Source organism: Sander vitreus, chromosome 15 (assembly GCF_031162955.1).
Source record: "Sander vitreus isolate 19-12246 chromosome 15, sanVit1, whole genome shotgun sequence".
Lineage (NCBI taxonomy): Eukaryota > Metazoa > Chordata > Actinopteri > Perciformes > Percidae > Sander > Sander vitreus.
Window position 1 is genome coordinate 21,048,978 of NC_135869.1, and position 27,394 is coordinate 21,076,371.

General features: G+C 42.0%; 1 protein-coding gene across 8 annotated transcripts in view; it reads left to right on the forward strand.

Annotated features, from left to right (window-relative positions):
- spag9a (sperm associated antigen 9a) overlaps nucleotides 1–26,913 on the forward strand; it is a 31,561-nt gene extending 4,648 nt beyond the window's left edge. The window contains exons 2-31 of one of the 8 annotated variants that reach the window (XM_078268658.1): nucleotides 24–144; nucleotides 2,763–2,833; nucleotides 2,941–3,029; nucleotides 4,190–4,334; nucleotides 7,274–7,363; nucleotides 8,568–8,703; nucleotides 8,954–9,047; nucleotides 9,142–9,263; nucleotides 10,420–10,431; nucleotides 11,235–11,292; nucleotides 11,422–11,574; nucleotides 11,728–11,779; nucleotides 11,879–12,009; nucleotides 13,961–14,017; nucleotides 15,228–15,392; nucleotides 15,658–15,787; nucleotides 16,771–16,860; nucleotides 16,945–17,055; nucleotides 17,148–17,334; nucleotides 17,452–17,667; nucleotides 18,148–18,355; nucleotides 19,160–19,276; nucleotides 19,464–19,544; nucleotides 19,662–19,729; nucleotides 19,896–20,047; nucleotides 20,252–20,423; nucleotides 20,630–20,743; nucleotides 24,905–25,081; nucleotides 25,516–25,653; nucleotides 26,420–26,913. In XM_078268658.1, the coding sequence (XP_078124784.1) occupies nucleotides 24–144; nucleotides 2,763–2,833; nucleotides 2,941–3,029; nucleotides 4,190–4,334; nucleotides 7,274–7,363; nucleotides 8,568–8,703; nucleotides 8,954–9,047; nucleotides 9,142–9,263; nucleotides 10,420–10,431; nucleotides 11,235–11,292; nucleotides 11,422–11,574; nucleotides 11,728–11,779; nucleotides 11,879–12,009; nucleotides 13,961–14,017; nucleotides 15,228–15,392; nucleotides 15,658–15,787; nucleotides 16,771–16,860; nucleotides 16,945–17,055; nucleotides 17,148–17,334; nucleotides 17,452–17,667; nucleotides 18,148–18,355; nucleotides 19,160–19,276; nucleotides 19,464–19,544; nucleotides 19,662–19,729; nucleotides 19,896–20,047; nucleotides 20,252–20,423; nucleotides 20,630–20,743; nucleotides 24,905–25,081; nucleotides 25,516–25,653; nucleotides 26,420–26,538 (3,576 nt within the window). In that variant the 3' untranslated portion in view covers nucleotides 26,539–26,913. The remainder of the gene's footprint in view (nucleotides 1–23; nucleotides 145–2,762; nucleotides 2,834–2,940; nucleotides 3,030–4,189; nucleotides 4,335–7,273; nucleotides 7,364–8,567; nucleotides 8,704–8,953; nucleotides 9,048–9,141; nucleotides 9,264–10,419; nucleotides 10,432–11,234; nucleotides 11,293–11,421; nucleotides 11,575–11,727; nucleotides 11,780–11,878; nucleotides 12,010–13,960; nucleotides 14,018–15,227; nucleotides 15,393–15,657; nucleotides 15,788–16,770; nucleotides 16,861–16,944; nucleotides 17,056–17,147; nucleotides 17,335–17,451; nucleotides 17,668–18,147; nucleotides 18,356–19,159; nucleotides 19,277–19,463; nucleotides 19,545–19,661; nucleotides 19,730–19,895; nucleotides 20,048–20,251; nucleotides 20,424–20,629; nucleotides 20,744–24,904; nucleotides 25,082–25,515; nucleotides 25,654–26,419) is intronic. The other 7 variants (XM_078268660.1, XM_078268659.1, XM_078268664.1 and 4 more) reach the window with 7 other exon arrangements.
- Nucleotides 26,914–27,394: the final 481 nt, after the last annotated feature.

Here is a 27,394-nt window from a genome sequence, read left to right on the forward strand (position 1 = left end):
TGTGTGTCTTTGTTCGTGAGTAGAAGTTCATTGAGTTTGAGGACACTCATGAACAGGATAAGAAGGACCTGCAGAACCATGTGGACAGAATGGAGTCTCACTCGCGGCAGCTGGAACTTAAGATCAAGAACTACGCAGACCAGAGTAAGCACACACACACACACACACACACACACACACACACTTCCATTCACATGCACACATTATTATATACCATATCAGTCTTCTCATCACTGTTCTCCATTGTGCCATGGAGAAACATCCATTTATCATTATGAAAATGATTTACCTTAATTATACCTCAAGTATGATTATTTTTATTTACGTTTGTTCCCATGTACAAGGCTTTCCCATTCTCCCCTCTGCTTTTTTGCCATTTTTTACACTCTTCATATAATCTTCCTTACTTGTTTGATGTCTTTCTCATAGCTTTTTATGCCTACTTTCTCTCTCTGCACACGCACGCACACACACACACACACACACACACACACACACACACACACTCTTTCTCCCTCTTTGCGGGGGTAACAGTAATGGGATTATAGGATTTCTGTTATTCATGTCCTCCTAATGCGGCAGTGCATTACCGCCCATCTTATTGGTGGATTAACGAATGGAGGGAAAGTGGTTAGCTCTTACATTCTGTCTGGTTGGAAATAGATTCACACAATGCCTGGTATTTAGTAGCAAAGCAACACCTCTGGTTAAAAGTGAGCCATTCATTCACCCAAAGCTGTGAGGGGGACGGAAATGCCAACATGAATTTCTTCCATATCTGATGTTTAGCAAGCATCAACAAAGCAAACTTATAATAACGTAATAAGTATCTTAGTGTTTGGTTTATTTTGGAAAATGAAATGTAAATTATTTTTGTTTTACATCATTAACTAGTTCCCTTATTTAGGAATACATTCCTTGAGTGTACATGCTCCATGCAACTAGTCAGTGGGTTGAATCAACCCTATGCCACTCCCAGTCAATAGTACATCATTCATTCATTCATTACTGTAACACCTGAGCTGATTGTGTCCTGAGACATTTATGACAAAGTCCACAGCTGATGATGGGCAATGACAGTATAGCTGAGATTTATGAAGCCATTCTCCTGCATTGGTCTTGGCTTTATTTTCACTTGCCTAGCAATGAAGAGCGCAATAATTTATCAGTTTTAGTTTTTTTCTCTCATTTCTATTCATTCATCTGTGTGTCAGATCAGAGATCCAGGCTGATTTGGAGATACAGTATGGGACGCTCCCTTTTTAAAAGAGAATTTGAATCTCAGGGATGCCCTTTCCTGGTTGAATACAGTTCTATTATGATTGGGTTATATGTGTATAGGGCTTCAGTATGTTAAACTTGTTGTTTTAAGTCCCTCAATGGCCTTCCACACCCTACATCTCTGAGCTGCTCCACCCGTATACAACAACCCGTTCTCTCAGGTCAGCTGATCAACTCCTCCTGAGTGTCCCCAAAACAAAGTGTAAGCTCAAAGGGGACCGTGCCTTTGCTGTGGCAGCTCCTAAACTGTGGAACAATCTTCCTCTGCCCATTAGACAGTCCTCTTCATTGGCTGTTTTTAAATCTCGTCCTAAAATCCACCTCTTCTCGTTGGCCTTTGACACCAGACGTTGAGACATTTACATTTTTATTGTTTTACTGTATGGCTGTCTTCTCTTGTTTTATGTCTCTTAACTTGTTTTATATGTATTCTGTTTGTATTGTATGCCTGTGTGAGTTATCTACCTTGTGTCTTCATATATTCTTCTGTACAGCACAACTTTGGTTGTTTTAAAGTGCTCTATAAATAAAATTTGATTGATTGATTGAAACTGCATTGGTCAAGCAAAAGGCATCCAACAATCTGATGATGAAGATTTATACATAGACACACATCTCACCGTCTTGGCTTCTCAGCAGATTAATGACGTAAATTAAATGGACTGTAATGGGTGATCACGCAGCTCCCACACAGATCAGGAAAATGAATCTGTTGGTGTTTCTATGGTGTTGTTTTGAGTTACAGAAAGAAATGTCATTTTTGTAAGTGTTAAAAACAGCTTTTTAGGTAAATAAATGATTAATTCAATCAATATAATTGTCTTAATTCACATTCAGCTTCTCCACACATTGATTTGCCAAACTTGCACAGCACTAATACGAATACTCCGGAAGGATTACTTCAGTCTTCAGCTGTCTCCCATGTGTCTAGCCTCTGTATAGCCTTCTCCCTTCACTTAATTACATGTCTCCATTCCCCGGTAATGCCAGAATACACACATAGACAAGACATCATCACACAACATGCAGAAGCTTGTGCTGCTGTGATTGATAGTACCCCTTTATACTGTATATCCGCCAGTAGCTCTCTGTGTGGCTTAGGCTAAACCTGACGCACTAATAGGGGATTAGGTGTTTTTGTCACTTTATAAATCGGCCCAACATTGATACCCATTTGAGGGAGATTATCCCCTCACTGTCCGCCTGGTACGGCAAAGTTATGCAAGTGGCCTAGGCACACTTTTATGTACTTCAATGAGGTACAATGAAGGTCTAAACGTTTTAAAAGAATAGTTTGGCTCTGAGACTCCTGGAAAGTCTCGAACGTAACCCTTGTAAAGTGGGGCCATTTTTTTTACGCTTTGATTTTTGTACAAACTTTTATTATCATTTTACAAAACGTTCATAGACAAAGTATAATCCTTGTCTTGTGCATTGTAAATTGACAACTTTTAACTGAGCAGTGTCGTATTCTGTTTCAGTTGGCAGGTTAGAAGAACGTGAATTGGAGCTCAAGAAAGAATACAACTCCCTCCATCAGCGACACACAGAGGTAACGGCGAGAGAAAGGATAGAGGGAAGAAAGAATTGTTGTTGAGTTGTAATCATTAACCACATTCATGACTAATTTCCTGTGGTTCTTTGGTTTGACTTCTGCAGATGATCCATAACTATATGGAGCATGTAGAGAGGATCAAAATGCAGCAGATAAGTGAGACTTCAGAGTCCAGCGCGGTCGGCCGAATCAGGTAAGACCATAATAGATACTGTAAGTTTGTATTATTGTGTTGTTCACGTCATAGGGATTGAATGGTAAAGATGGGAAAGGCCTTTTAAAGAAACACGCCGACTAATTGGGACTTTAGCTTGTTCACCGTAACCCCAAGAGTTAGATAAGTCGATACATACCCTTCTCAGCTCCGTGCGTGTCGTAACTCTGTCTGGCGCACCGCTAGCCTCGCTTACCACAGATCCTGGAGGCTAACCGGCTCCAACTAGCCTACTGCTCCCAATAAGTGACAAAATAACGCCAACGTTTTCCTATTTACATATAGTGATTTGTATAGTCACAGCGTGTACAAATAACAAGGTCACAAGAGACAGCCATCTTCTAACCGTATACATACTGGGAACTATATTCTCAGAAGGCGAAGCACTGCTACTTGGGCGGAGTGATTAGCGCAACACCTGAAAAGCACCATTGTTACTCTCTGCTCCTCACCACGGGGCTTCTCGTGTGCTGCGAGCAAATCACTCCACCCAAGTAGCAGAAGTTGCAGTGCTTCGCCTTCTGAGAATATAGTTCCCAGTTTGTATACGGTTAGAATACGGCTGTGTCTCATGTGACCTTGTTATTTCTACACTCTGTGACTATACAAATCACAACATGTAAATAGGAAAATGTTGGACGGAGATGAGAAAGTAATGAAAGTAATTAGAGTAATTAAAACTTGTTGACATGAACGCGATTTACAAGTTGAAAACTTGTCATTACGATAACTCACATATGATATGAACGCTGCAAAAGGGACACGTGTGAGGCCCCTCAGGAAGAACCCTATCTTTGATGGCACAAAACACAATGGACAAACCTGTGAAGAAGTTTATGTGAACTTATTTTTGAGGGCTTTTGAAGCGTAAGAGGCATTTTGCTGTTTTTCAGCTCTGCTATTGTATCAACTTCAACCAAAAAGGTAATTTATAAGGAGCACAGACACAGGGAAGGCATAGTTTCACATTACATGGTGTTAACGTTTTTCACTTTCATAATACTTTCAATGCTTATATGAAGTTAATCAGACACTACCACAGCCAACACGTAGTGGTTAACAAGGGCTCAACTGAGACAAGATACGTGAACTGCGCCTTTGAGAAAACAAATTCAAACTGTTTTTCTTGTCCTCCACAGGAGAGAGCGGCCTCTTTCTTTGGGGATCTTCCCATCACCTGGTGGAGCGTCTCTGCTAAACCCAGACCCCCAGGCCAGGGCAGAGACACCGGGCACAGAGGGCTGGAGGTTCACCGACCCGACGCGGTCCAACTCTAGCCTCAAGGTAGGTGTGTGGATAGTGCCTTCATGTGAACTTCAATCACAGTAGGTGGAAAATAATGACTTGTTCCTGCGAGTATAAACTCGCGTCTCACTACATGATATCAGCCTGATAACTAAGGTGGGGGTTTTGGAATGAAGATGAGCTTCAAGACATGAAGTGTATTATAATGACAGACAAATAATGACAAAAAACCAACTGCAGAATTTTCTTTTCTCCAAATTTCTTCCTCATTATCTTTGGTCCGGAGTGTTAGTTGTGCATTTTATCTGCTGGCATGTTAAATTCTGATTCAATCCAATCTGAACTGTGATGATCTTAAATGATACATGTTTTCACTTGCTTCAAATTATTTAATACCTGAATATTAAGTGCTACCTTAATGCTCTCACTGTTTTTAGCTGTTTAATCAAAATGAGTGTCAAAATGCATAAAAGTATGGAGAATTATCTGATCGCTATAATCCCTTTTTTTGGCTGAGTGTTTCCAGCCCTCCTGCCAGTGCTAGAAGATAGTAGAGAGTAGTTTTGGCTTTAGATCCGTTTAAAAATAGAGAGCCTTTGATAAGGCTCGGGCGTGCTTAAGCGTATTTTAGTAGGCGTCTGACAAAGCCATCTCTGTTTTCAGACATCCTTCTTTTTAGCCATTGATGAATATGCAAACCTGTCCCTTCTCCTGATGCAGCAGTCACAGGAGATCATTACATTTGTGATTAGTCTTAATCAGAATAGATACAATTTTCTATTTGATGCAGGCTTCATCATATGTGTATTTTCAGTTATTTCAATTCATGCTTTAACTGCTTTAAATACTACTGGGGTCACAAGTCATCCTTCTATTATATACATTAATATGGTTATATTCTCTCAGAAAAAATGAAGCTGTTTTCTACTGGTACTCCAAATGTTTTTGGTGTGTTAGTATCTGTGGCAGTTAAGACCTGGAGGGCGACAATGTTAATTCATCCCACTGCTGCGTGCGTCTTTGTTAAAACTGGGACATCAGCTCTGTGGCGCGATGCATGATGGGAGTGATGCCGCTGGATGGCTCGCAGCCAGTCCCAGAAAAAGGCTAGCTGGAATGTGATTAGTTCTTATGCAATCAGTGCTACGGGACGGTTATTGTTGAGCCATGACCTTTTGAACACGAGTAGATTTGATATGCAGACATGCTCTTAGAGTTAAACAGGGAGGTCATGTTTATTCACGGGGGTGGGTGGCGCTTCAAATGAAGAGGAACGACAGGTTAATGAGGTGCGTATGTACGCATGCCTGCCATGATCTAATCTCCATCCACAATATGAGTCATATAAGCAAGACCATCCCATTATCTTTAAAGCTGGCATAATTATATTTTCTAAATCACTGCTTTTCGTTTTATTCAAGGGATCTTTATGAAGCAATGTCACTTAAAGGGGAAGTCTTAAGGAGTACTATTGCCTATGTGAAAAAGTTGTATGAAGCCTTTGGTGACTCCAGAGGGAACTGCACAAAATCTGATAAAACTTCGGTTCGGGCTAAAGACCAAGAGTTTCAAAATGGAAAAAAAATCTGGGGCTGTGGAGAAAGAAACTAGCTCACCAAACTGTCTAGCCTGCTTCTCATCTCTGCTGCAGGCTAGCCGCTACTAGTATCACAAACCCGAATCAATCAAATAATTGTTTTAGCTCTACAATTGTTAGCATTAGTCACATACTGTTCCCAGGGTTTCTGCGGGGTCTTAACAAGTCTTTAAAAGTCTAAAATTTAAAAATCTAAATTGTAGGCCTTTCTCAGTCTTAAATTCACTCAAGTATTGTGTTCTAGGTCGTAAATCATTTTAAACAGGTCTTAATTTTCCTACGTCCATGTAACGCTACCTCTAATGCTTTTTTTTTTTTTTTTTTTAAATGTATTCCGTGGTGTTGTAGTTCTTTCTTTCGCTAGTCCAAATATAAATTTGCTGTATTACGACTACAAATGACACTAACCTGCAACTTATATTGCAGCCAAACAGCTTTCTATCTTGCATCCGGCGCAACGCAAAGCCCGACGTAAGTGTCTTTGCTAGTTTAAGACCGACACAGTTGTCAATTAACCGTCCAGAGCCCGCGTCGTTTAAAAAGGAATACACCTGCGCCCATCTTTGCGCCCAAGGGTGTGCTGGTCTTACTGGGAGGTGTGTTCAGGTGCATTCTGGGAGTATTGCTATCTTGAGGCAGCGGGAAGTGATCGCGCCATTGACTAACAAAAACCTCGTCTAAAGTCAATAGCGCAGCATTTCATTGTTATTTTAACAGCAAATTAGTAAAATGTACCCAGGCTCGTGTGCAGCAGCACACAAACATGCAAAAGATTACAAATAAAAATATTATAGTGCAAATCCGCCATCATAATAGCAATGCGCCAAGGTACAAACGCGCCTGGCTTTTAAAGAGAATGGAAGTTGACACTCTGATTGGTTTATTGCATGTTACGCCCAAAACACACCTATGAATTAATGAAGACACTAAGTACAACACTTTGAACCATGCGCCTGCCGCACGGACCCTTTTTTCCGCCGTCAAACTAGCAGAAGTGGATTTGGACACGCACTAAACGCACCTGTGTCATGCGCTTCACGCCGTTCGCTTAGATCGTTAAAATAGGGCCCTTCGTGTTATTGTTGCGAGTCTCTTTCAGATTGTACCACAGACATAAGACGGATTTTATTCTTCAGCTTTGGGGAAGTACAAGTTTAGCGATACTTGGCTTGATTAAAACTGAATTTAGGGCTTAGTTGATGTATTGATAAAGGTCTTAAATTTCATTCATGAAGGTCTTAACAAGTCTTGCATCCGACTAAACCTGCAGAAACCCTGTGTTCCATTCACTTCACACAGACATGCACACTTTTTGGTGTATGCATTTCTGCTGAACTGCTTCTGCACCTGTGAGCTTCATTCTCACTCTTCCCCCCCTAAGCAGTTGGACTTTGTCAACCCCCCAAAGGAAAGGGAGGGTAAGAGTGCGCAGGACTCTACTTGGGGGAATTCACTGGCAGACGACTGCAAGGTAGTTGGATGAGTGGCGGCTGGCGGAAGTGTCAGCAGCAGCACGCCTGCATTGGCTGTGGACAGCACACTGTTTGTGTTTGCGTGTGTGTGGGCTTCAGTAGTCCCCCCCCCTACTATGCTGTATCATCATTTCAAAAGCGTCGCCTCTCACTGTGTGCATTTATAGACCCTCACTTCACAGACCACCTGCGCTAGACTGTGCTACATGCAACCATGTCCTGTGTGAAGGCTACATTGGGGGTAAAAAAAGTCACGAAAACTGACAAAAACTGTCATGGATGGAATTGGTTAATTATCAATCTTTTAAAATCAATAACAGCGTGGTTGCATCTGGCCTCTAATTTGTTTGTTTTTTTCAGTTTAAATGCATGACTTTTATATTTCACATGCTTCTTTGTATTTTGCTTCATTCATGCAGATCTTCAACTTAACAGTAACATTTGTGATCACTCATTGTACACTAACGGCATCATACATTCAATTTTTTTAATGCTGTATTTGTGTAACATTAGATCTAATGTGCAGTCTAATTTTGTAGTCTCTTTTCAGTTTCTTCATTGTAACTGTTTGGTTTGTGTTGTGTACTAGAGGTGGAATGGCACACCCTTTGTGGCCATGTTTAATTTCAGTAATGTTGTGTGAAGCCCCCCCTGCAATCTGTGTAGCTGTGTGTACTCCCTTGTCTGTGTTTGTGTGCTAGCTCTGCATTGCTCATGTTTTTCTCTGCATCTGATTGGAAAGCTGTCCTCAGTCTGTATCGTTTTATGTTAATTCATAGTATTTCTGTTAGATTTCGTGATCTTTTCATGAGCTCCAATTTCACAAAAAAATCCACATGGCTTAGTATTTTAAAATGGTTGTGTTTAAGGGATTAAGAGGTATATTTTTACCCTGAGATAATTGTGATGCTCTTGCTATGCACAATGTAAGAGAGAAATTGGACTCCTGTGTCTTCTGTTATACTGTATGTGTAGCGTATGTAGTAAACTTCTAACCTTCTCTAGTTTGTGTTTCCACCTGTCCGTGTTAGCCTGTAACATCTTAACGTGTGTTGTTATGCTGTTGTTATCTTTGTGGTCCGATCGTTTCTGTATGTTTTCTTTTAATTTTGGCACTGTTTCATTCATTCATCAGTCATTTTGACTCCTGTCTTTGAATGACTATCTGTAATATTGCTGTTATTAAGCTTCTTTTCATTACAGGATGAGCTGTCTGACTTCACTGGGTCGAAGTCGGGCACACCGATGTCCACCACGACCTCGGACATGGAGAGGGAAGAAGGGAACAGTAAGAGCACGGAGGTGCAAGCTGCACCCGGGACCAGATCCATATCAGTGGGTAGGGTCAGCCATCATAAAACACTTACAGAATCACATTATCCATTCATCCATTAGTGGCCTTCATGTCTTTTGTCTTTTTAGTTATATGCAGTATGTGACACAAGGGTTTGGGCTACTATTTTTTTTTTTTTTTTATGGTAATCTAAAAAACGTCTGAGCCTCATGCAAAAGTTTGTAGATTGTTACTCGAAAACAGCAGTATCCTTCCTTTTTCTTTGGTATTTTTGCATGTGCTGTGTCTTACACAGGTTTGCCTGAAAATGAGGACAACTCAGATGTGCAGGACATCATTGAGTCCACCCCTGAGCTGGACATGGATCTCATTGGATACAAGCCCTGCAGGTAGTACAAAGAGCATGCCGTCAGACCAGTTTCAAACAAAGTTTCACCAGGTATCCTAAAATCACATCACATCCTGCTCTTATTACTCTTCTAGTACTCCTACTAAAGGCATTGAGAACATGGCATTTGACCGAAACACAGACTCTCTGTTTGAAGAGCTGTCCTCTGCAGGCACTGGGCTCATAGGAGATGTGGATGAAGGGGCCGACCTGCTGGGTGAGTAAAAACTTTATCTTCGTTGCAACAATGCAGCACTGAAATGGAATAATGTGGCAGCAATCCTGTCAGATCCTCTTAATACACTTCATATTTCATTTGTGACAGTTATACCATGGTCATGTAATTTGCTTACCGGTGTCTAATAAAATCAATGAATTGTACAAGGTATATAAAAGTCAGAGTTGACGTTTCGCCAATGGACTTAGGCCCTCTACCCTTAAAAAAAAAACCTAAAAAAAATAAATAAAAAAAACCTAAAAAAAAAATAAAAAATAAAATGCAAATTGCAACTTATGGCCACCAAAAATATCCACCTATATATTGGTTGTAGAGGCAGCTGCTGTTGTAAGCTTCCCTCAGGATTTCTACCTCGTCCCTTTTTTATCAATAAAAGGTACCTCCCTTTTCAAGGTAAAATGTGATTGGTTAGTGTTAATGTCATTCCAGAATGAAGCTTTATTCAGTTTTTTGGCAAAGCCATCGAGAAATAAAATTATAGAGGGACCACCAATCACAGAAACATTAAAACGTTTGGAACCAATTTTGCGGGGGAAAAAATATAAAATGAGAAATAAAACATTTGATTTTGATGTAGTATGTATGCTTCCCTGCTGCTACAGGAAACGATAGCACTTTTACTTAAGATATTTAAACATTTACAAATAGATGATAGCATTTTTTAAGTGGCCATGGTATAATACTGTAATACACCTAATAAGTTACTTTGTGGTGTCTTGATATTGAAAATAATAGACTCTGTGGAGCAAACAGGTACTTACTTCATGTTGTGGTGTTTTGTTGAAAAGATTGTGACATCAGTTTCTCAATTTGATAGACTAAAAGTGATTATCTTGTTGTATCAGTTAAATGTATTGCATACAAACAAACTGCACAATAACCCTGAATATTTCTGAAAAGATGCCCATTAAACTGTTACAATGGCGCTCTACTGCTAGGTTTGGCTAGCAGCTTTTGCTCTACTGATAGGACTAGTTTGAATAATAACAATGTAATTCCAACACCTGCTGTTTGCTGCAATGCTGCTCCACTTGCTTTGGTCCAGCTGTGATACTGAGTGTTATCCATCGACCCATGTTAACATCACCTCTCTCTCTCCCGTATCTCATCCTCTGGCTTTTGTCCATAATCCCAGTGGAGTACTCTGGTGTGTATGACCTCAAACCTTTCCTTAGCTAAACATTCTTCTGCAATGTCCCTTTGACCTCTCGTCATTAGTCACTTTCTGCCATATCCGCCACCTTTACCGCTCACAGCTTCTCCTTCGTTATGTTTGGTAACAGTAGGCATACGGTTGCACAGTTTACATCTTTTCAGCTGCCTACTTTTGACTGCTTTTGACAAAGTTTGGTGCATGGATGATGGCGTTCAATGCTTCCTTTGTTGGCCTAACGGTTCTGTTTACAGTTTCAGTTGATTTTTTGGCCCTTGTATTTTCCTGTTTTCCTTTTCTGTAACGCTGCAATTGTCGTATCTTACTAGCTTTAGAGAACCAACAGCATCTTTGCTTGTGGAGTCAACAGCTACACATTTAGCTCTGGCTCCTTCATCATTTTGGTCATTCCACTGTTTCAAACTATATCCGCATTTCTTTCTCTCTTTCTCTCCCTCTCTTCCTTGTCCTTTCCGCCTGACTTGGATTGCATGGTTTTCTCAGACCTTAGTTTGATTGGTAAGACCCCACCCACTCTATCCATCCTTCTCCTGTCAGTCATGTGCTGTTGATTTGTTTGTTTGTGGTAGTGTCTTGTGCTGTGAAACCTATGGTGACAAATATCTCACTAGGAGATATTTCACATCCTACGTAGTGCCTTGTTGGATTTTACCCTCATAAGAATCATCTGTAGTGGTGGATCTTAACCTGTAGTGCTGATTTAGTCGCTGCTCCAGCATGTTGTCAAACTGTTTCCTGTGTAATAAAACCCTAATTTAACCATCAACTCTGTTCAGGTATGGGCCGGGAAGTTGAAAACCTCATTCAGGAGAATTCACAACTGCTCGAGACAAAGTAAGTGCATATTTTTCATGTTTTTTTTCGTGGCATGACTGTGATGTCGTCTTGATCCTTTGTCCCTGCTACAATTTGCCGTCCGTATTTTACAAGTAGACTAAAATGTCCTTGTTCCCGTCTGTCCAGGAATGCTCTGAACGTGGTGAATAAAGACTTGATCTTGAAGGTGGACGAGTTGACCTGCGAGAAGGAGATGTTGCAGGGAGAGATGGACGCTGTGCTGCAGGCCAAGACCAAGCTGGAGGACAAGAACAGAGAGATGGAGGAGGAACTCAAAAAGTAGGTCAACAGTCATAGCCGGTAGCACTCATCAGTTTAATGCTACTGGGCTTGTAGTAGTAATAATAATAAAATAACATAACATGGTTTTATCAAACTTCATTTATTTCTACATGTATATGTCGTGCAAGTGTAATACATGCTCTTTTCCAGAGTGCGACTGGAGGTGGAGGAAATGAAACACAAAACTAAAGATGAAGAAGATGTGAGTCTTTTGCACTTGTACAACAATGTCTGTGATTGCAGACATAGACATGTATTTTTTTGCGTGGTAACGTGTGGGTTTAATTGTGTGTTACCACAGAGTGATGTACCTACAGCACAGAGGAAGCGCTTCACCAGAGTGGAAATGGCCCGAGTGCTGATGGAAAGGAATCAGTACAAAGAGAGACTGATGGAGCTACAGGAAGCTGTGCGGTGGACAGAGATGATCAGGTACATAATCACGTTTTTGTTTACATCCCGGTTATTATTGGATTATCTTATTGGCCGACACTAATTGTACCAGACAGTGGTAGAGTCTCTCTAACTCTTACTTAATATTCACACACATACAAACTTCCCAGTGTCTCATTAATCTGTGAGAATGATGTTTGCCTTCTGTCTCATGACATCCAATGTTGTTTGTGAAGTAGTTGGTATGCAGTGAAAACATCACTGGTCAGAATGACACAATGGCCATGTAACAGGAGTATACTTTCTGAATTGATGGTAGTTAGATGGTGTTGCTGCTGTCGTAAACACTCATGCAACGTGATAAACATGGCGACCATCTGAATCCACACTTAACTCCTTACTCCGATTCTCCACCGGGCGCGTCTGTGCTGTGTCCCGGCTGCGCCGCTGTTTTGTTCCGTCCTCCGCCGCGCGCCATACCGCACCAGGAACGTCTCAGAAGCGGAGCATCTTGCTGCTGGAGTCGCAGATTATATTGACTCTACTTTGTACTTTACAGAACAATCGTGTGTCTATTAAGCTAGTATCTACCTTCCACTCCTACAGTAAAGCTCCATGCCTTCTCTTTTCTGGTGTTGTCTTTATAAAAAAAGATCTGTGATGTGGTATTATGTTTTTCAACCTCCAAGACGAATCTCTCTTCGTCCGTGATGTCGTAGAGGAGACATATACGATATTGGTGGGTTGGGGGTGTTTTGGTAAATTGACTGGATAGTCTCGCTGTTTCACTGCCTGCCCGGCTGACCGAACGGCCCGTGGCTCGCGTGAAAATAGACCTGGTGCGCGTCTTTAGCGGAGAGGAGCGGAGAGCTGCTTCACACACGCTTCTGGGATGCCCCGTGGCGCAGCTTGTGGAATATCAAACAGTAGCCATGTTTCCATCTAATTGTCAAGCGAATTTTTGGCAAACTTTTAAAATGTCACAAAAAAGAAAACGAAAACTTGACTACGCGAAGCGCAGTTTCGTGTTGACGTTGAAGTTGACGTAACGCATGGTTGTGGATTGCAAACCGGCTTGCTAAATCAAAGAGCAGCTTAGTTCTTTGGCTAAATGGAGAGAGGTAGCATTGTACAAGTTGGCCACCTGTGCAGAATACAGGGTTGTGGAAGAGACATTTGGTGTCAGCGAGACAACCGTTCACCGCTGTGTATACGCGCTGTGCAGGGCCATACCATTCAAGCTGTTGAACCAATTTGTCAATTTACCCGACGTGGCTGAGGCACACGCTATAGCGCACTGCAACTCCCCTACGCACCTTGTGTCACAAGTGTTCGGCGCACTGAATGGGACCGATATCCCGATCCTTCCCCCATCCGATTCATACCGGTGTTGCACCGGAATCTGTGACCCGTGGTGATCTGTGTCCCTCCTGTTAAAAGCGTAGCGCCCCCCTCCATTAGGGACAAGGGTTTGGTTCAGGTTGAGGTAGGGGGACACCGATCTCGATGGGTCACAGATTTCGGTGTAACACCGGGACTATAGTCGTCTGAGCTACATGTTCGCTACATCACAACTTATTCGGCAAAGCGGTTTCCATCTCCCATTTTGCGCATTAACTTTTTTTTCGAAAAAGGCAAAAACCACCTCAAGCGGGCGTAAACATTTTTTAGCGAATTTGAGGAAGTTCTTCTGAAGTTTGCCGTGACGATCAGCATTTTCTAATGCGATACTTCAAAATGTGCATAAAAATACGTTGATGGAAATGTGGCTGTTGACTTGAATGGCCGCGATTGCCCAGAACGCAACACAGACTCGCCTGGTGGAAATTAGGGGTTTACCTAGGTTTATTAGGGCTTAGTGTTTCACCCACCAAACAGATGAACTTAATGGATTTCATCTTTAAATGTGAAAGGCAGTAGGACATCCTCAACCTGTGTGTCTTAAAAACTGACAATACGTAACATGATATCATCTTGTCCTTTCCTTTAGGGCCTCAAGAGAAAATCCAACACTCTCAGAAAAAAAGAAATCCAGCATCTGGCAGTTGTAAGTCCTCCCAAATGTACAGTTTGTTTGTTTTTTTTGGCTTCCCCTTTGTCAGGGCTTTAACTTTGACAGCCTCTTGAGATCAACTTCTGTAACATTTGCTCTCAACTATTCAAATACATTTTTTTTTTTTTCTTTTTTTTTTCCTGGGATGTGCGAATTGAATTGGCAGCATTAGGTAAAAATGGTTTAATAAACCTTCACCCAGCCAAACCTCTCTCGTTCCCTCCATTCACACAGAACTGCTCCAACTGGATCCAACATTGATATGTCTTATACCCATAATCTTTCTCTCCATGAAGTGCATCAGTTGTTGTTGTTATCACAAACTGCTCAGACATGACTCTCCCTGTGCCCTCGGGCTTTCCTGTCTCCTGCCTGCTGTGTGCCTTTTTTTGATGTTTTTTTTACTCTGTCTGCTCATAGGGAGATAAAGAGGGACGGGGTTCCCTCAGCAGCCTATATACATGTACATGTTCTGTCTTAAGTCAGGTTGTACCTGCAGATCAGTATGTGTTTTTTTTTTTTTTTTTATAAGGAATATTTTTGAACAGATTTAGTAGATGTGTTCTCTTTGTTTTATCAGGCCTATTTGAGTAGACATCAAGAAAATATTGACTGAAAATATTAAGCAGTAAGCTACTACCTTGTGTTATTTGATTTCAGGTACAGCAAAAATAGTCACACATAAATTGCTGGAGACATATAAGTGTTTATTTATTTATTGTAACAATGTTTCCCCTATCTTTTCTGCATGGTATAGTTGATATGGAAAATATGATTCAAACACCATTCTGAAATAATGAATTAGACATGAAGATATTTTATTTGCTTTTCTGGAATGTGTTTTATCTGTTTATTCAAACTTTTATCTACACGTACTAACTGGTTTAATTAATACATTAGTGTAAAACCAACTTCACACTTCAGATCATTTTTGATACTTACATACATACAATTTGGTTAGTGCTTCAAAAGTATTGATGTGGAATATACCCAGTCACAGTCAAACATGATAGGAAATGCTCAGCTGTTCCACGGCTCCCAGCATGCTTTACTGCATAATGTAAATGTTGGTGGTAGTTGCTTGGTTGTCTGGTTGGTTGGTTGATTGGTGACCCCCCCCCCCCCCCCCCCTTCCTTGCTTTCCCCCCTGCCCTCCTGTCTGCTCTGTTCCCCTCTTTGCTTTCTGTAACCTCGTCACCTGCAGCTTCAGCAGACTGTTTAGCTCCTCCTCCAGTTCGCCGGCTATGAAGAAGGTGGAGTCCCAGTCCAACATGAAGTACAACCCCCCTGGCAGCATGGTAAAGAGGAGTAGCACCTTCTCTCAGTTCCCCACAGAGAAGTCCAAGACTTTCGACTTCCTCAATGAAGAGTGAGTAACAGAGTCAAGTGGCTGTGATTTTGGTGTTATAAACCAAGGTGAACATGTAGAGAGAAATTGGAGAAGGCACACAATGTGAAACTTATAATGATAGATTGATAGAAATATTGTTTACACCCAACGGCCTGCAGTAATAATATAAGTAAAATAATAAATCTCCCCCCGGGGATGAATAAAGTATCTTCTTCTTCTAATGTACGTGTATATAATGCATCTGTAAGCTGATGACATTCCTCTCTCTTTGCTAATCTTGTAGAAAGGACCAGTGCAGCTCGCCATCGCGTAAAGAGCAGAAGAGAGCCCAGTACAGACAGGTCAAGGCCCACATGCAGAAGGAGGATGGACGAGTCACGGCACACGGCTGGAGCCTGCCCAGTAAATACAAGGTAGGAAATGAAGGTCTGAATATGAATCAAGTAGGAGGAGTTTTTTTCTTTAGAACAGTAATTATGATTAAGACTGTTCATTTGGATTTGGATTAGCTGTAACGAATTTCGTTTTTTTAAATTGTCCACCAGATGGAGCTCAACTTCATGAGATTATATCAAGGTACCAGTGACATAATGCGAATGTTATTATATTTACACACAGTTTAATTTACTTAATGTCTGCCATTTATTTCTGCTGTTCCTGTATGAGCTCTATGTTCCTGTGAGAAAATGTCATTTATTTACTCCTTCATAGCACATAGACATGGGGTTTTCAAAGTCGGCCACTATGGGCCCACCCTCAGACAAAAAAAATAAAATAAATGCTACCCACCTATATAAAACCACCCCTTGATATAAGGAAGTGACTCACAATTCATGATATCAGGAAGTGTGAGTCATAGTGAATTTAAAAACCTTTGTATGATGTCTGTGTGTCCAGATTTGAGTCATGTTAAGTTAGGAGTACAAATTTTGACTGAAATTGCAGCTCACACTTCAATTCTCCCTTTCGTTTCTACAGCTTCACAGTTTGAAAACCCCTGACATAGATAAAGTGAAATATATAAGAGTTAACCTAGTATCCGTTATATAAAAAAAAAAAAAGTTAATTAAATACACTTAATTTGTCCGTTAGTATAGTGTAACACAAGCATGGTTGGAAACGTACTGAAATCAGACCTATGCCCAGTGTTATTGCTAGCTGCTGCAATTTCCATGCTTTGCAATGGCTGATTCAAAATGATGTCGGCTTTCCAAAGAACGTTTTACAACCAAGATGTTTTCTGTAGACCCTATCACTACTGCAGATGGTCACCGTGTGCAGTGTTACAGAGAGATGCTGGCTTCAAGCAGATTATGTTGCCTTTTTTTTCAAATGTTTGGTGCAAATATGTTTTGAAAGACCGTGTCCTTTGCATGTGCTGGTTATACCCCAACAGGTGGCAAATGGTGGACAGGTGGAGAACAAGATGAACTTACCTGTACCAGTATACTTGAGACCTCTGGATCAGAAAGATGCTTCCATGAAGGTACATATAGCTCTAGATAACGCTTAGCTACATGCAGTATACTGTGTACCTTTTTGTAAACATCTTTTCCTCTCTGTTCCCTAGCTGTGGTGTGCTGCAGGCGTCAACCTGTCTGGAGGGAGGACATTACCAGAGCTCATGAGGCAGATGAAGGGTTCCCAGAGTAGCCTGGACCAGTTAGAGCAAGAGAGTAAGGTAAGAGGAAGTAATCCAAGGAAGAGGTATTGCACTTTGTAAATTCGGAAAGTTCTGTGGAGCCTTTTGGCTGATTTAGTGTTGTCTGTAAGGATCATGAGAAAGGGGAGCAGGAAAAGGAGCTGGTCCTTCAGGACGAGCCATCCAGTAGGGTGTGGGTGTGCACCAGCACCCACTCCTCCACCAAGGTGATGGTGCTAGACGCCAGTCAGCCCTCTGACCTACTTGACTGCTTCTACGCCTGCAACACCCACGTCGTCTGCATTGCCAGCGTGCCAGGTAGGCTGAGTCACATGTTTGTGTGGGACGGATTAGTTTGTTTCTTTGTCTTTCATGACTGCATCATTTCTTTTCTACTCTATCAGCACTGTAAGGTTGTTTGTGTTGTTTTTACAGGCGTGTTGGAGTCTGATTATTTGGCAGGTGAGGAGGTACCCCAAGACCCGGAGGCTAGCCAAGGTGACGGGGTGTCACTGGCCGGCAGTGTGGCCAGCGTGGGCTCAGCAGGCAGCGATGGTGCCATGGCAGCAGAGGGGACCACAGCCATTCCCCAGACGGCCAGCACAGGTGTCACCGACCAGCCTGCTGAGCACAGCGGCATCTCTAGCTCTGGTACACGAGTTATCTTTGAATAATCCACACTTTCTCCAAACAACTGAAGATATGGAAAATGCCAACTCTATTTGAAAAGGCCTATGTAATATATTCCCACACCTTTTTACAGCCTTTGCCTTACTTTCAAGTTTTGGATATTATTCTTTCTTAATCTATTTTAGTTGTGTGACTATGTTTTCTACCTCGCTGTAAATCACTTTTTGTAGTTGCAGTAATCTCATTTCCCTGCTGATATTAGTTTCGTCTCGTATATATTAATTACTCCACTCATGGTTCTAAAGAACATGTGTCACATGTGATTTGCTGTAATTAAGAACTCCATCTTTTTCACGTGAACAAGCTCATAGCTGGATTGCAAAACCAGTTGATAACTAGCTTTGTGATACTGGTTATCCAGTGGTGAACCCCCACCCCCCCAAACCTTTCTGTATCATTAACTTACCTGCTAATTAACCCTGTGATCCACGATGACCACAGTTGAGCTGTCCAGAGAGACCAGTCCAGCAGAAGACGGTGTTCCTGCGGCGGAAGAGGCAACGGAAGCAACGGAGGCTAATGCTGGCGTTGGCGAAGGAGAGGAGGACCAGGGAGCGGATCAAAACCAGCCAGGAATCTATACAGAGCATGTGTTCACCGACCCGCTGGGGGTGGGACCCACTGACTCCCCTTCTGCTGACGCACAGAGGTGAGCAGTGATGTTCTAGATCATCACTTCTAAAATTGTTGGGTGGTTTTCGTAAACACCAAGATGCGGGATAAGGTTCAACATGCAAATCGCAATGAGAAAAATAAAAGTAATGGTATGCTCGGTACACAGGTCCAGCATTTTAAACACTTTAATGATTCTACAGTACCAACGCACCCTAAAAAAAAGCAAAATTAGCTACAGTTCTCAGTAATCAACTGGTCTTTTCAAGGTAGTAGTATTACATTGGCTTTACATTTTCAACATGTCAACATTTTACCTTCTAAAAAAAGCTGATGTGCCTGAACACTAAAAATTGTGTAGAAGTATGTAGTGTTTCCTCTCCTGGTAGGCATTACAAAATAAAATCAAGGGTAGGATATTTAGCTTATATAGGAAATGTTAACAAGAACAATCCTGGTAACAGTGATACAGTAAAAGGGCATTCAGAAAGCGCAGACCTCCGCCAAGGCATGCCCTATCTCACAATGTTAATGCAGTGTGAAGTTTCAGTTGGGAACACATTTTTCAGATCATCCTGACACCACATGAATGCGGCACAAACACTATCTTGCACTGTTAACGAAAGTGAAAAATAACTTGTGTATCCGCCCTGTGATTTGGATCCGCTCCAAAATGTAATGGGTTTTTCCTTGGCCCGTGGTCCGAACGAAAAACATAACCTCCTTGACAGAGGTAATAATAAATGATATTTAAATAGGTCTGCACTTGTCACAAGGGTCACAGTTCTGTATGAAGGGTGCATTTGAAAAACCTGTGAATCTTCTGCCTTCTGTGATCCAGGGGCTGCGGGCATGATGACGAGGCTTCCTTTCCAGAAGTCTCCAACCCATCAGACGGGGAAGTTCTGAGGATGAGCAGCGCCCTACCCACCATGTGGCTGGGAGCGCAGAATGGATGGTGAGCAGAACAGCCAGTAGAAGGCAGCAGCACAATATATAAGAGCTGGCACTCGGACAAGAAATTGAATCCAATAATGGTTCTATTTTAATTCTTTTTTTATCACACAACCTTTAATGTGAGCATTTTTGTAATCTAGTTTGAAATGATCAGCCTTTTTTTAATCTCTCTGTCTCTCCCTCTCAAGTCTGTATGTGCACTCGTCTGTGGCTCGATGGAGGAAGTGTCTCCATGCCATCAAGCTGAAAGACTCCATCCTCAGCATAGTGTAAGTACTGAGTCGGGTGTGTAGTTATTCCGGAGCACACAGATAATAAATACAGATTTATTATTTCAGGAAGAAATGTGTAAAAAGAGTGTTTTTTTTTTTTATCTCCTCTTACAGACATGTTAAAGGGAGAGTCCTGGTAGCTCTGGCTGATGGGACATTAGCAATTTTCCACAGAGGCATTGGTGAGTCTGTGGGTTAGCGTAAGAAACAGGTTTAGGCCTGCAGAAATATAAAAAAATTTAATTTCAGTTTTTGCATTTGATTCCGTTTGCTGGAGGTATTTGGTATTATTTTCCGATTTTATGCCATGAAGATCAATAATTCTCAAGTCTTTTTGTTTCTCCCAAGCAGACGGTCAGTGGGATTTAACCAACTACCACCTGTTGGATCTGGGTCGGCCACACCACTCTATCCGCTGTATGACCGTAGTCCACGACAAGGTGTGGTGCGGCTACAGGAACAAGATCTACGTCATCCAGCCTAAGGCCATGAGGATAGAGGTACAGCTGTCACGTTATTCATTAAACGTTCCGTCTGAATGAGGTTTCTGTTCCAATCCTGTCTTTCGACAAATCCAAACCAACAGTATAGTGTATAACCTTATCTTTTATCTAAACGTTTCTTACAGTGACCTGAAAATCCTTCATTTAACATTGCCACATTATTCTAACGTCACATCATCTTAATCCGTCATGTCTGAGCAGAAGTCGTTTGACGCTCATCCTCGCAAGGAGAGTCAGGTGCGGCAGCTGGCCTGGGTTGGAGACGGTATCTGGGTGTCCATCCGACTGGATTCAACTCTACGCTTGTTTCACGCCCACACCTACCAGCACCTCCAGGACGTGGACATCGAGCCCTACGTCAGCAAGATGTTGGGTACGAATACTTTTCTCTGCCTACCAACTAGCCATTGCTCTCGGAAACCCTTATCTCTTCTCAGACCTTTATCTGACCAGACCAATGTTATTCACATTGTTGAGAGCAGCATCTGTATATTGTATTTAGATGCTGAACTCCTTCCTGCAAACGTTTTGCACATAGATTGAAACAGCAAACAAGTGTGTGTTCTGTGTGTGTTGCAGGTACGGGTAAACTGGGCTTCTCGTTTGTGAGAATCACAGCTCTGATGGTGTCCTGCAGCCGACTCTGGGTGGGGACAGGAAATGGCGTCATCATCTCCATCCCTCTGTCTGAAGGTATCACACACCTGCACCGCAGCTACAGCCCGCTCAGGTTTACCCCATACATCTCCTGAACATTCCCTTTTAGTTTGGCGTGTATACAGATTTAATGAAAAAGATATATATACTTGCTGAAACCTGAGAGTGGAATCAATCATCTAACTCAGTGGTTCTCAAACTTTTTTCAATAATGCACCCCTTTTTGAATTGTTTCTTTAAGCCAAGTACCCCCTGACCAGCGCTAATCATTTTTGGTAGAAAAAAAAGGTCTATGTAAAGAGGAACAGTACAGCGCTGTCAGCGATAGATTTACTAAACAACAGCCTTGTAACTGAAAAAAACATTTAAATGCTAATGAGAAAAGGAGACAAAAACTGTAAAAAAAACCTTGGAAAAAAAACCTTGGAAAAAGATGGTAGAAAGAAGGAAGGAAGTAAGGCAAGAATAGGTTGAAAATAGTATCAAAAACTTCAAAAACGGTGACATAACTTCGAAAAAAGTGATAAACTTCTAATGTCACATTTTTGGTAGAAAAGAAAAGTCTACATAAAGAGGAACAATGTTATGGACTACAGCCTTGTTGTGACAAACATTTTCCTTAAAATAAATGCTCACTTTGGCATATGTTTAAACCAAAACTTGTTAACCTCTCTTTAAATCCTAGCTGCCATACATCCTCTCTGCATTTCACTTCTTACATCTGCCTCCTAGATTTCCAGGTGCTACATGTTGAATAAAAGACAATCCGGTTGCCATGGATACAGGGCTCACAGTCACTGTAGTTCACACAACAGCATTGGGCAGGTTCCTTTTGTACGGCTCTGTTCTCAGTAGAAACTGAGGAGTGCTGCACTCTTTCAAATATTAAAACTATTTTGAGCTTGTAAACTAGTTTTCTTCCCTTGTCTCCATATTCTTCCTTTTGTTCTCTTCTGCGCAGTTCACTCGCTTCTTGTTAGCCGGCTGCATATATGAAAAAAAACACCTAACCCTAAAAAAATTCTAACAAAAGGTTTCTCAGCTGTTTTTTGTAGTTTTTTAAGTGTCCTTAATAACATACTACAAGTTTATCAAAATTTGACCACTAGAAAGGGGTAATTTTCAAGATGGCGTCCGAGCCCATAGCCCAAAGAGAGGCCTGTGTGTGAACCCTCTAAAATGGTCACTCATTTCAATTTGAATAAGGTAATACATATGTAATGCATCCTCTATAGATGTTTTTGAGCATAAAGGTGGGATTATACTAAACTCAACAAAACTAAATTCACAATTTTCAGCAATTCAGAAGATGGTGGAAGAGAATACTGACATTTGATATTGCTTACCTCACTAAAATGTTGGACTGTCTGCCAATATTTGCCACCGCTGGGCACTGCAACTACCTGAATTCGGCATATTTCTACCTCCAAGAAATGTGCCTACTCGAGACACCCTGATGTATATGACAAGTTTTCCAGGGGTATTCCATGTGGTCCGCCACAGCAACCAGTACTGGGCAGGCCTTAGCTCTGACCTTGTCATCGAGTAGACATTAATGCGATCCTTGAAAAGCAGTGGAGGCTTGACCCACGGAAGTAGAATGACTGAAGAAATGCGAGCATTGAGGACCATGCCTACACCCATCACATCTGAATACAACGCCATGCAGGAATTCAATGACCTCACCTACATGACCAGCGAGCAGCACAGAGAATCCTCAGAAGCAAGGATGAAAAGAGATCACTCTGATCTAGAAAAGATGAAGGAAAAAATTAGGATTTGCACACCATTCTCTCCAGACCCATCTCTGAGAAACATTGTAACTGGTGTTGCCAAAGAGGAGATGAATGTGCATGAGTTTGAGAGTGTTGGCAATGAGATCATTGAAAAGATGATTGGAAAACCCGTTTTTGGAATATCCTTCAAACGGAAAGACCGGGCAAAAACTCTTGCAGATGACTCCACCATCAAAGTTGCGCTTTGGTAACTTCCTCTCTCACCTCATGCTTGCCCTCTCGGCTGTTTTACAGGTGCTGGTCAGACCAGGCGGCAGTTCACTAGTCTTTGCGGCGACATGCCCCCTACTGGCTGGCCAAGGAGATCTTCATCTGCCCCCTGGGGCTGCTTCCTATCACCGGCTTACCCTGGGGGGCCACCATGGGCCTCAGCGCCCCAATGAGAGGCCTGTTCGCTACGTCGCGTACCTGCTTGCTTGCTCTCTTCGCAGCCTCGGGCCATGGAGCCTACTCGTTCGCCCTGTTCTGGGTCTCAGGGGACTCAACAACCTTTTCACTATGTGGGCCTGTCCATCGCTTCAGAGCATGAACGACAAGCGGGCAGGATGTTTCCTACGGCCAGTTTCTTTGCCTCGTGGGCAAGTTGACAGCTGCCTCGGCTGTCGTTGCCTTGGGCTCTCTGTCTCTGCGCCCCCTGAAGGGATGGCTGAATGGTTTCCACTAGGTTACCAAGTAGCACAGGGCGTAGTGTGGCTAAACGGGACGGCTTAGAGCCTGTGGTCGGCTCACTAGGGCCTTGAGCACATCATTGTGATGGAGCTACGGGCTGTGCACCTGGCTCTACGGCATTTCCTGCCATACCTGTGGGGAAGGCACATGCTCATCAGGTCGAACTAGACCTCGACAGTCTTTCACATATACCACCAGGGGGGCACTAGACCTGGTCGCAAGTCTTCCTCTCTCGTCAAAACCCCCACCGGAGGAGTGGCGGATTCATCCAGATATGGACCCCTGTCGCCTTCAGCTGTGGGGCTGACCCGCTGTTGACAGATTGCATAGGACCTGTCAGAGATACTATCCTGACTGCTAGATCACTGTCTGCCCGTCTGCAGTACGGGAACAGGTGGTAACTTTTTTCTGGGTGATGTACGGCTCATACTTATACCCAGTGCATTGTTCTGTGCCTGCCATCCTTGAGTTCCTGCAGAACCTCCTGGACGGTGGATGGTCACCTCCTACCCCAAGAGTCTGTGGAGCTGCCATTTCGTTGTTGCTGTTGACAATGACACTGTGGGGAGCCACAGGTCGTATCCTGCTTCTTAACTGGGGCTCTAGGGTTGTGTCCCTCGGGCGCCCCAAGGGCTCCTGCAGGGGTTCTGCCCCTGGTGCTGGACGCCCTATGCTCGCCTCCCTTTGAACATTGGCACAGGCAGAGCTGAGGTAGTTGTCAGCCTAGGCTACGTTTCTCTTTTCCATCACTTCCGTGGAACGTGGTGGCCTGCTACATGCTTTGCTCATGAGTGATTCCTGTTTGAGGTGGTCCTTGGAGCCCAATTTTACAGTATCACACAGTTGTATGTATTCTTTTTGATTCTTTGGAATCAAAAGAATGGTTATGATCCACAGAAACCACTAACACTAGGCAAAACGATATGAGAAAGGAGAAATATGCAATTACTTTGAAATTGTATTATTAAATTGTTATTGTATTCACCCTTATTTTTCACATTAAATATGCTTGTAACCAGTTGCTTTAAAATTCAATTGTACCTGTAATCACTTCTCTATCATGCAAATATGCTAATTACAATAGTACATGGGCAAAACATGTATCAGGCACCAGTATTCCTGGTCTAGGAGGAATACAAAGAAGTAATGGTCATTTTAAGGACCTGACGGCCGCCATTTTGAAAATGGGGCCTTTCTTGGGGTCAAACTTTGGTACATCTGATACTACTGAAAAACCACTGAGAAATCTTTTGTTAGAATTTTTTTGGGGTCAAGCCATATTTGCAGCTGACTATGTTCTCTGTCTTGACCTGCTCTTACCATGGAGTGTGAATTTGTGAGAAAGTGTTGAAGAGCTTGGTCCTCTTTTTGTTGAACCTCTAGCTTCTCACCAAACGGGCTCAGAAGCATAGAGCTCTCTTTTTGCAGAGGTGTCTTTTTTTTTTTTATGCTTTAAAAAAAAAAAAAAAAAAAGAGATCAAACAGACATGAACCCACAAACCACTCTGCTGTCTGTCTGAGAGACTGTGATGGGAAATCAGTGTCACACTGTGTGTGTGTGTGTGCGTGCCTCAGTGTACCATTAAGTTCCTGCTCTCAAACTGTTGTCAGAGAGAGAGATTTGATCGTCTCACCCAAGACTTCCCTTTTTGTCTTTTATCTTGTGCAAAACCCAGATAATATGCACATTGTGACATCAATAGTTTTTATTAATTTCTTTGTTATTCTGCAGCCAACAAGACGACGGGAATAGTGCCAAATCGGCCCGGCAGTGCTGTACGGGTTTACGGTGATGACAGTTCAGACTGTGCCATGCAGGGCAGCTTTGTGCCATACTGCTCCATGGCCCACGCCCAGCTGTGTTTCCATGGACATCGAGATGCTGTCAAGTTTTTTGTCGCCGTGCCAGGTAAGCGACGAGCGTTGATAAAGTGGCAGAAATGGTGACAAATGCTGCAAAACTATCTTTGGGTTTTGTACTGTTGGTCGGACAAAACAAGGCATTTGAAGACGTTACCTGGGATGGGTGTGTTTAATTATTTTTTGACTTTTAATAGACCAAACGATTAATAAGGAAAATAATCAACAACAACAATAATGCAGATTAACTGATAATTAACGCAATTGTAAGTTGCGGCCTGGTATTTATGCATCTTCATTATGCACAATTTTGTGAATGCCAATACTTTGAATAGAAGTTGACCGAAAATAAATTGCTGAAAAGCTTTGGCAATTAAATCATTCTTTGAGTCAGTTATGGAGTAAAAACGGCAGCTGCTTCCTGATTAGCTTCCCCTCATTACTGTAAGCAAATGTTTTTGGACTTTTGACTTTTTGTCACAGGTCAGGCGATGCCCCCTCCAGGCAGTGCCGATTCAGGCTCTGATGACCCTCCATCTGAATCCTCTGACACAGCAACCTCTGAGCCCAAAACATTCCTGGTCATGAGTGGAGGCGAAGGCTACATTGACTTCAGAATGGGTGAGTATGTCCCACCACTGGCACCAGTGACAAAACAGAGATGTAGTGCAAAGTATTCACTTAGGTGGAGCCAACAAGTAGCGTCCATGTTTCCCCTTAGTGAAATCCAAAATATTAAAGGTTGCATTTGAATTCACGTGAGAAGGAATATAGCTGTTTAGTATACTATACTGTTGGACTTTACCCTTGTGTTGTCTTCCCGTCGACCATAAACTTGTTGTCCTTCTGGGTCAAAATTGAAAATGGTGCTTTTTTTTAATGCTTTTTGGCACCTTTTTTTTTTTGTGGTGTTTATGGTTAAAAAAACTAATTTAAATGGTATTATACCCCTAATGTTTGAGTTTAAAAAAAAGCAGAAATGTATAATTATTTTGACTAATAGCTAAGATCAGAGGATGTTGAGTGGATCACAGACTGGTTTATATATCAAAGTTTAGTTAGGATACTGTTTTAAAACCATTTTTTTCCCTCATGCTATAAAATTGAATAAAACACCCACAATTCAATGGAAGTAATCATTAACTTTACCTGCGAAGAATGTTGTATGGTGTCCATACAACGTACACGCATGCATCCATGTTATTTTTGGGCAATTTGGTTAAAAGAAACCCATATTTCTGATATAAAAAACTTTGAAAACGGGTCAAATTTGACCCGAGGACAACACAAGGGTTCACGCTGGTTAAATTGGTGCAAAACAGACCCTGCGTCTCCACTGTGACACACCTGGTACGCAGTTTGTTTGACTCATTGTCCTCCTCCTCAGGCGATGAAGGCGGTGAGTTGGACGGTTTATCAGAACCAACAGCCAGCCAGCAGTCACCACCTACCAAGGCCGAGCGAAGCCACCTCATCGTCTGGCAGGTCACAACCTCACATGACTGAAAGAAGAAGGAAAAATAATCACAGACTGTTATGTCAACACTACGGCCGCCCACCAAACCCCCCCGCATGTCCTCCTCAAAGTTTTTAATTTGGTATCACTGATTGTTCTTAATGCCTGAGTCGTTGACTACTTTGTAAAAGAAACAATTATTTTTAGTCCATGTTTTGTACAGTTTATTCTTTATGAATTTTAATTGGGTAAGGTGAGGTTTATGTTAACTTAAAGAATACGTCCAAGGTCCAAGTGTTCCCTTCTGCTGGTCTGCATGTTGGAAAAGCCGGTGCACACTGGAAAAGGCCAAGTTAATGCAACTAAAGTTGTGGGTATAGTTTGATCAGGTAATGTATGGAAGTTGTTGGTCTCCCAAATGTAAAGGGTTTAGATGTGAAAGATAAAAGGGAAAAACACTTGAAGCAGTTTTGCGGTCATTAAAAAAGGAGCAGAAAGTTAAATTGAAGTATAGTTTCTACATTATACACATAAGACTCTTACATTTGTCTGTAAGTGTATGAGCATCGGGTGTGTGTATGCATTCACTGATCATTATTATTATTATTATTATTATTTTCTTAACCATTAGGGCTGGGTGTCAAAATATGTCTCCTGCAAGTCAAAATGTATCCAAAATTTTAAAAGGTTAAATTCTTTGAATGTGTTATCTGAGGCTGATTACTCTACTGTATGGTCTGATTATTAAATGTGCTTTTATTCAGCAAAAGTCGGATAAAACACTTTGAGAGGTTGTTTTAATATTGAGTGACACCAAGCTCTATTTGCCACAGGTCTGTTTTATGACATGAATAATGTCTAAGCAGTTTGGGTACTGCTACTGAATAGAGGAACAAGCTTACTGTA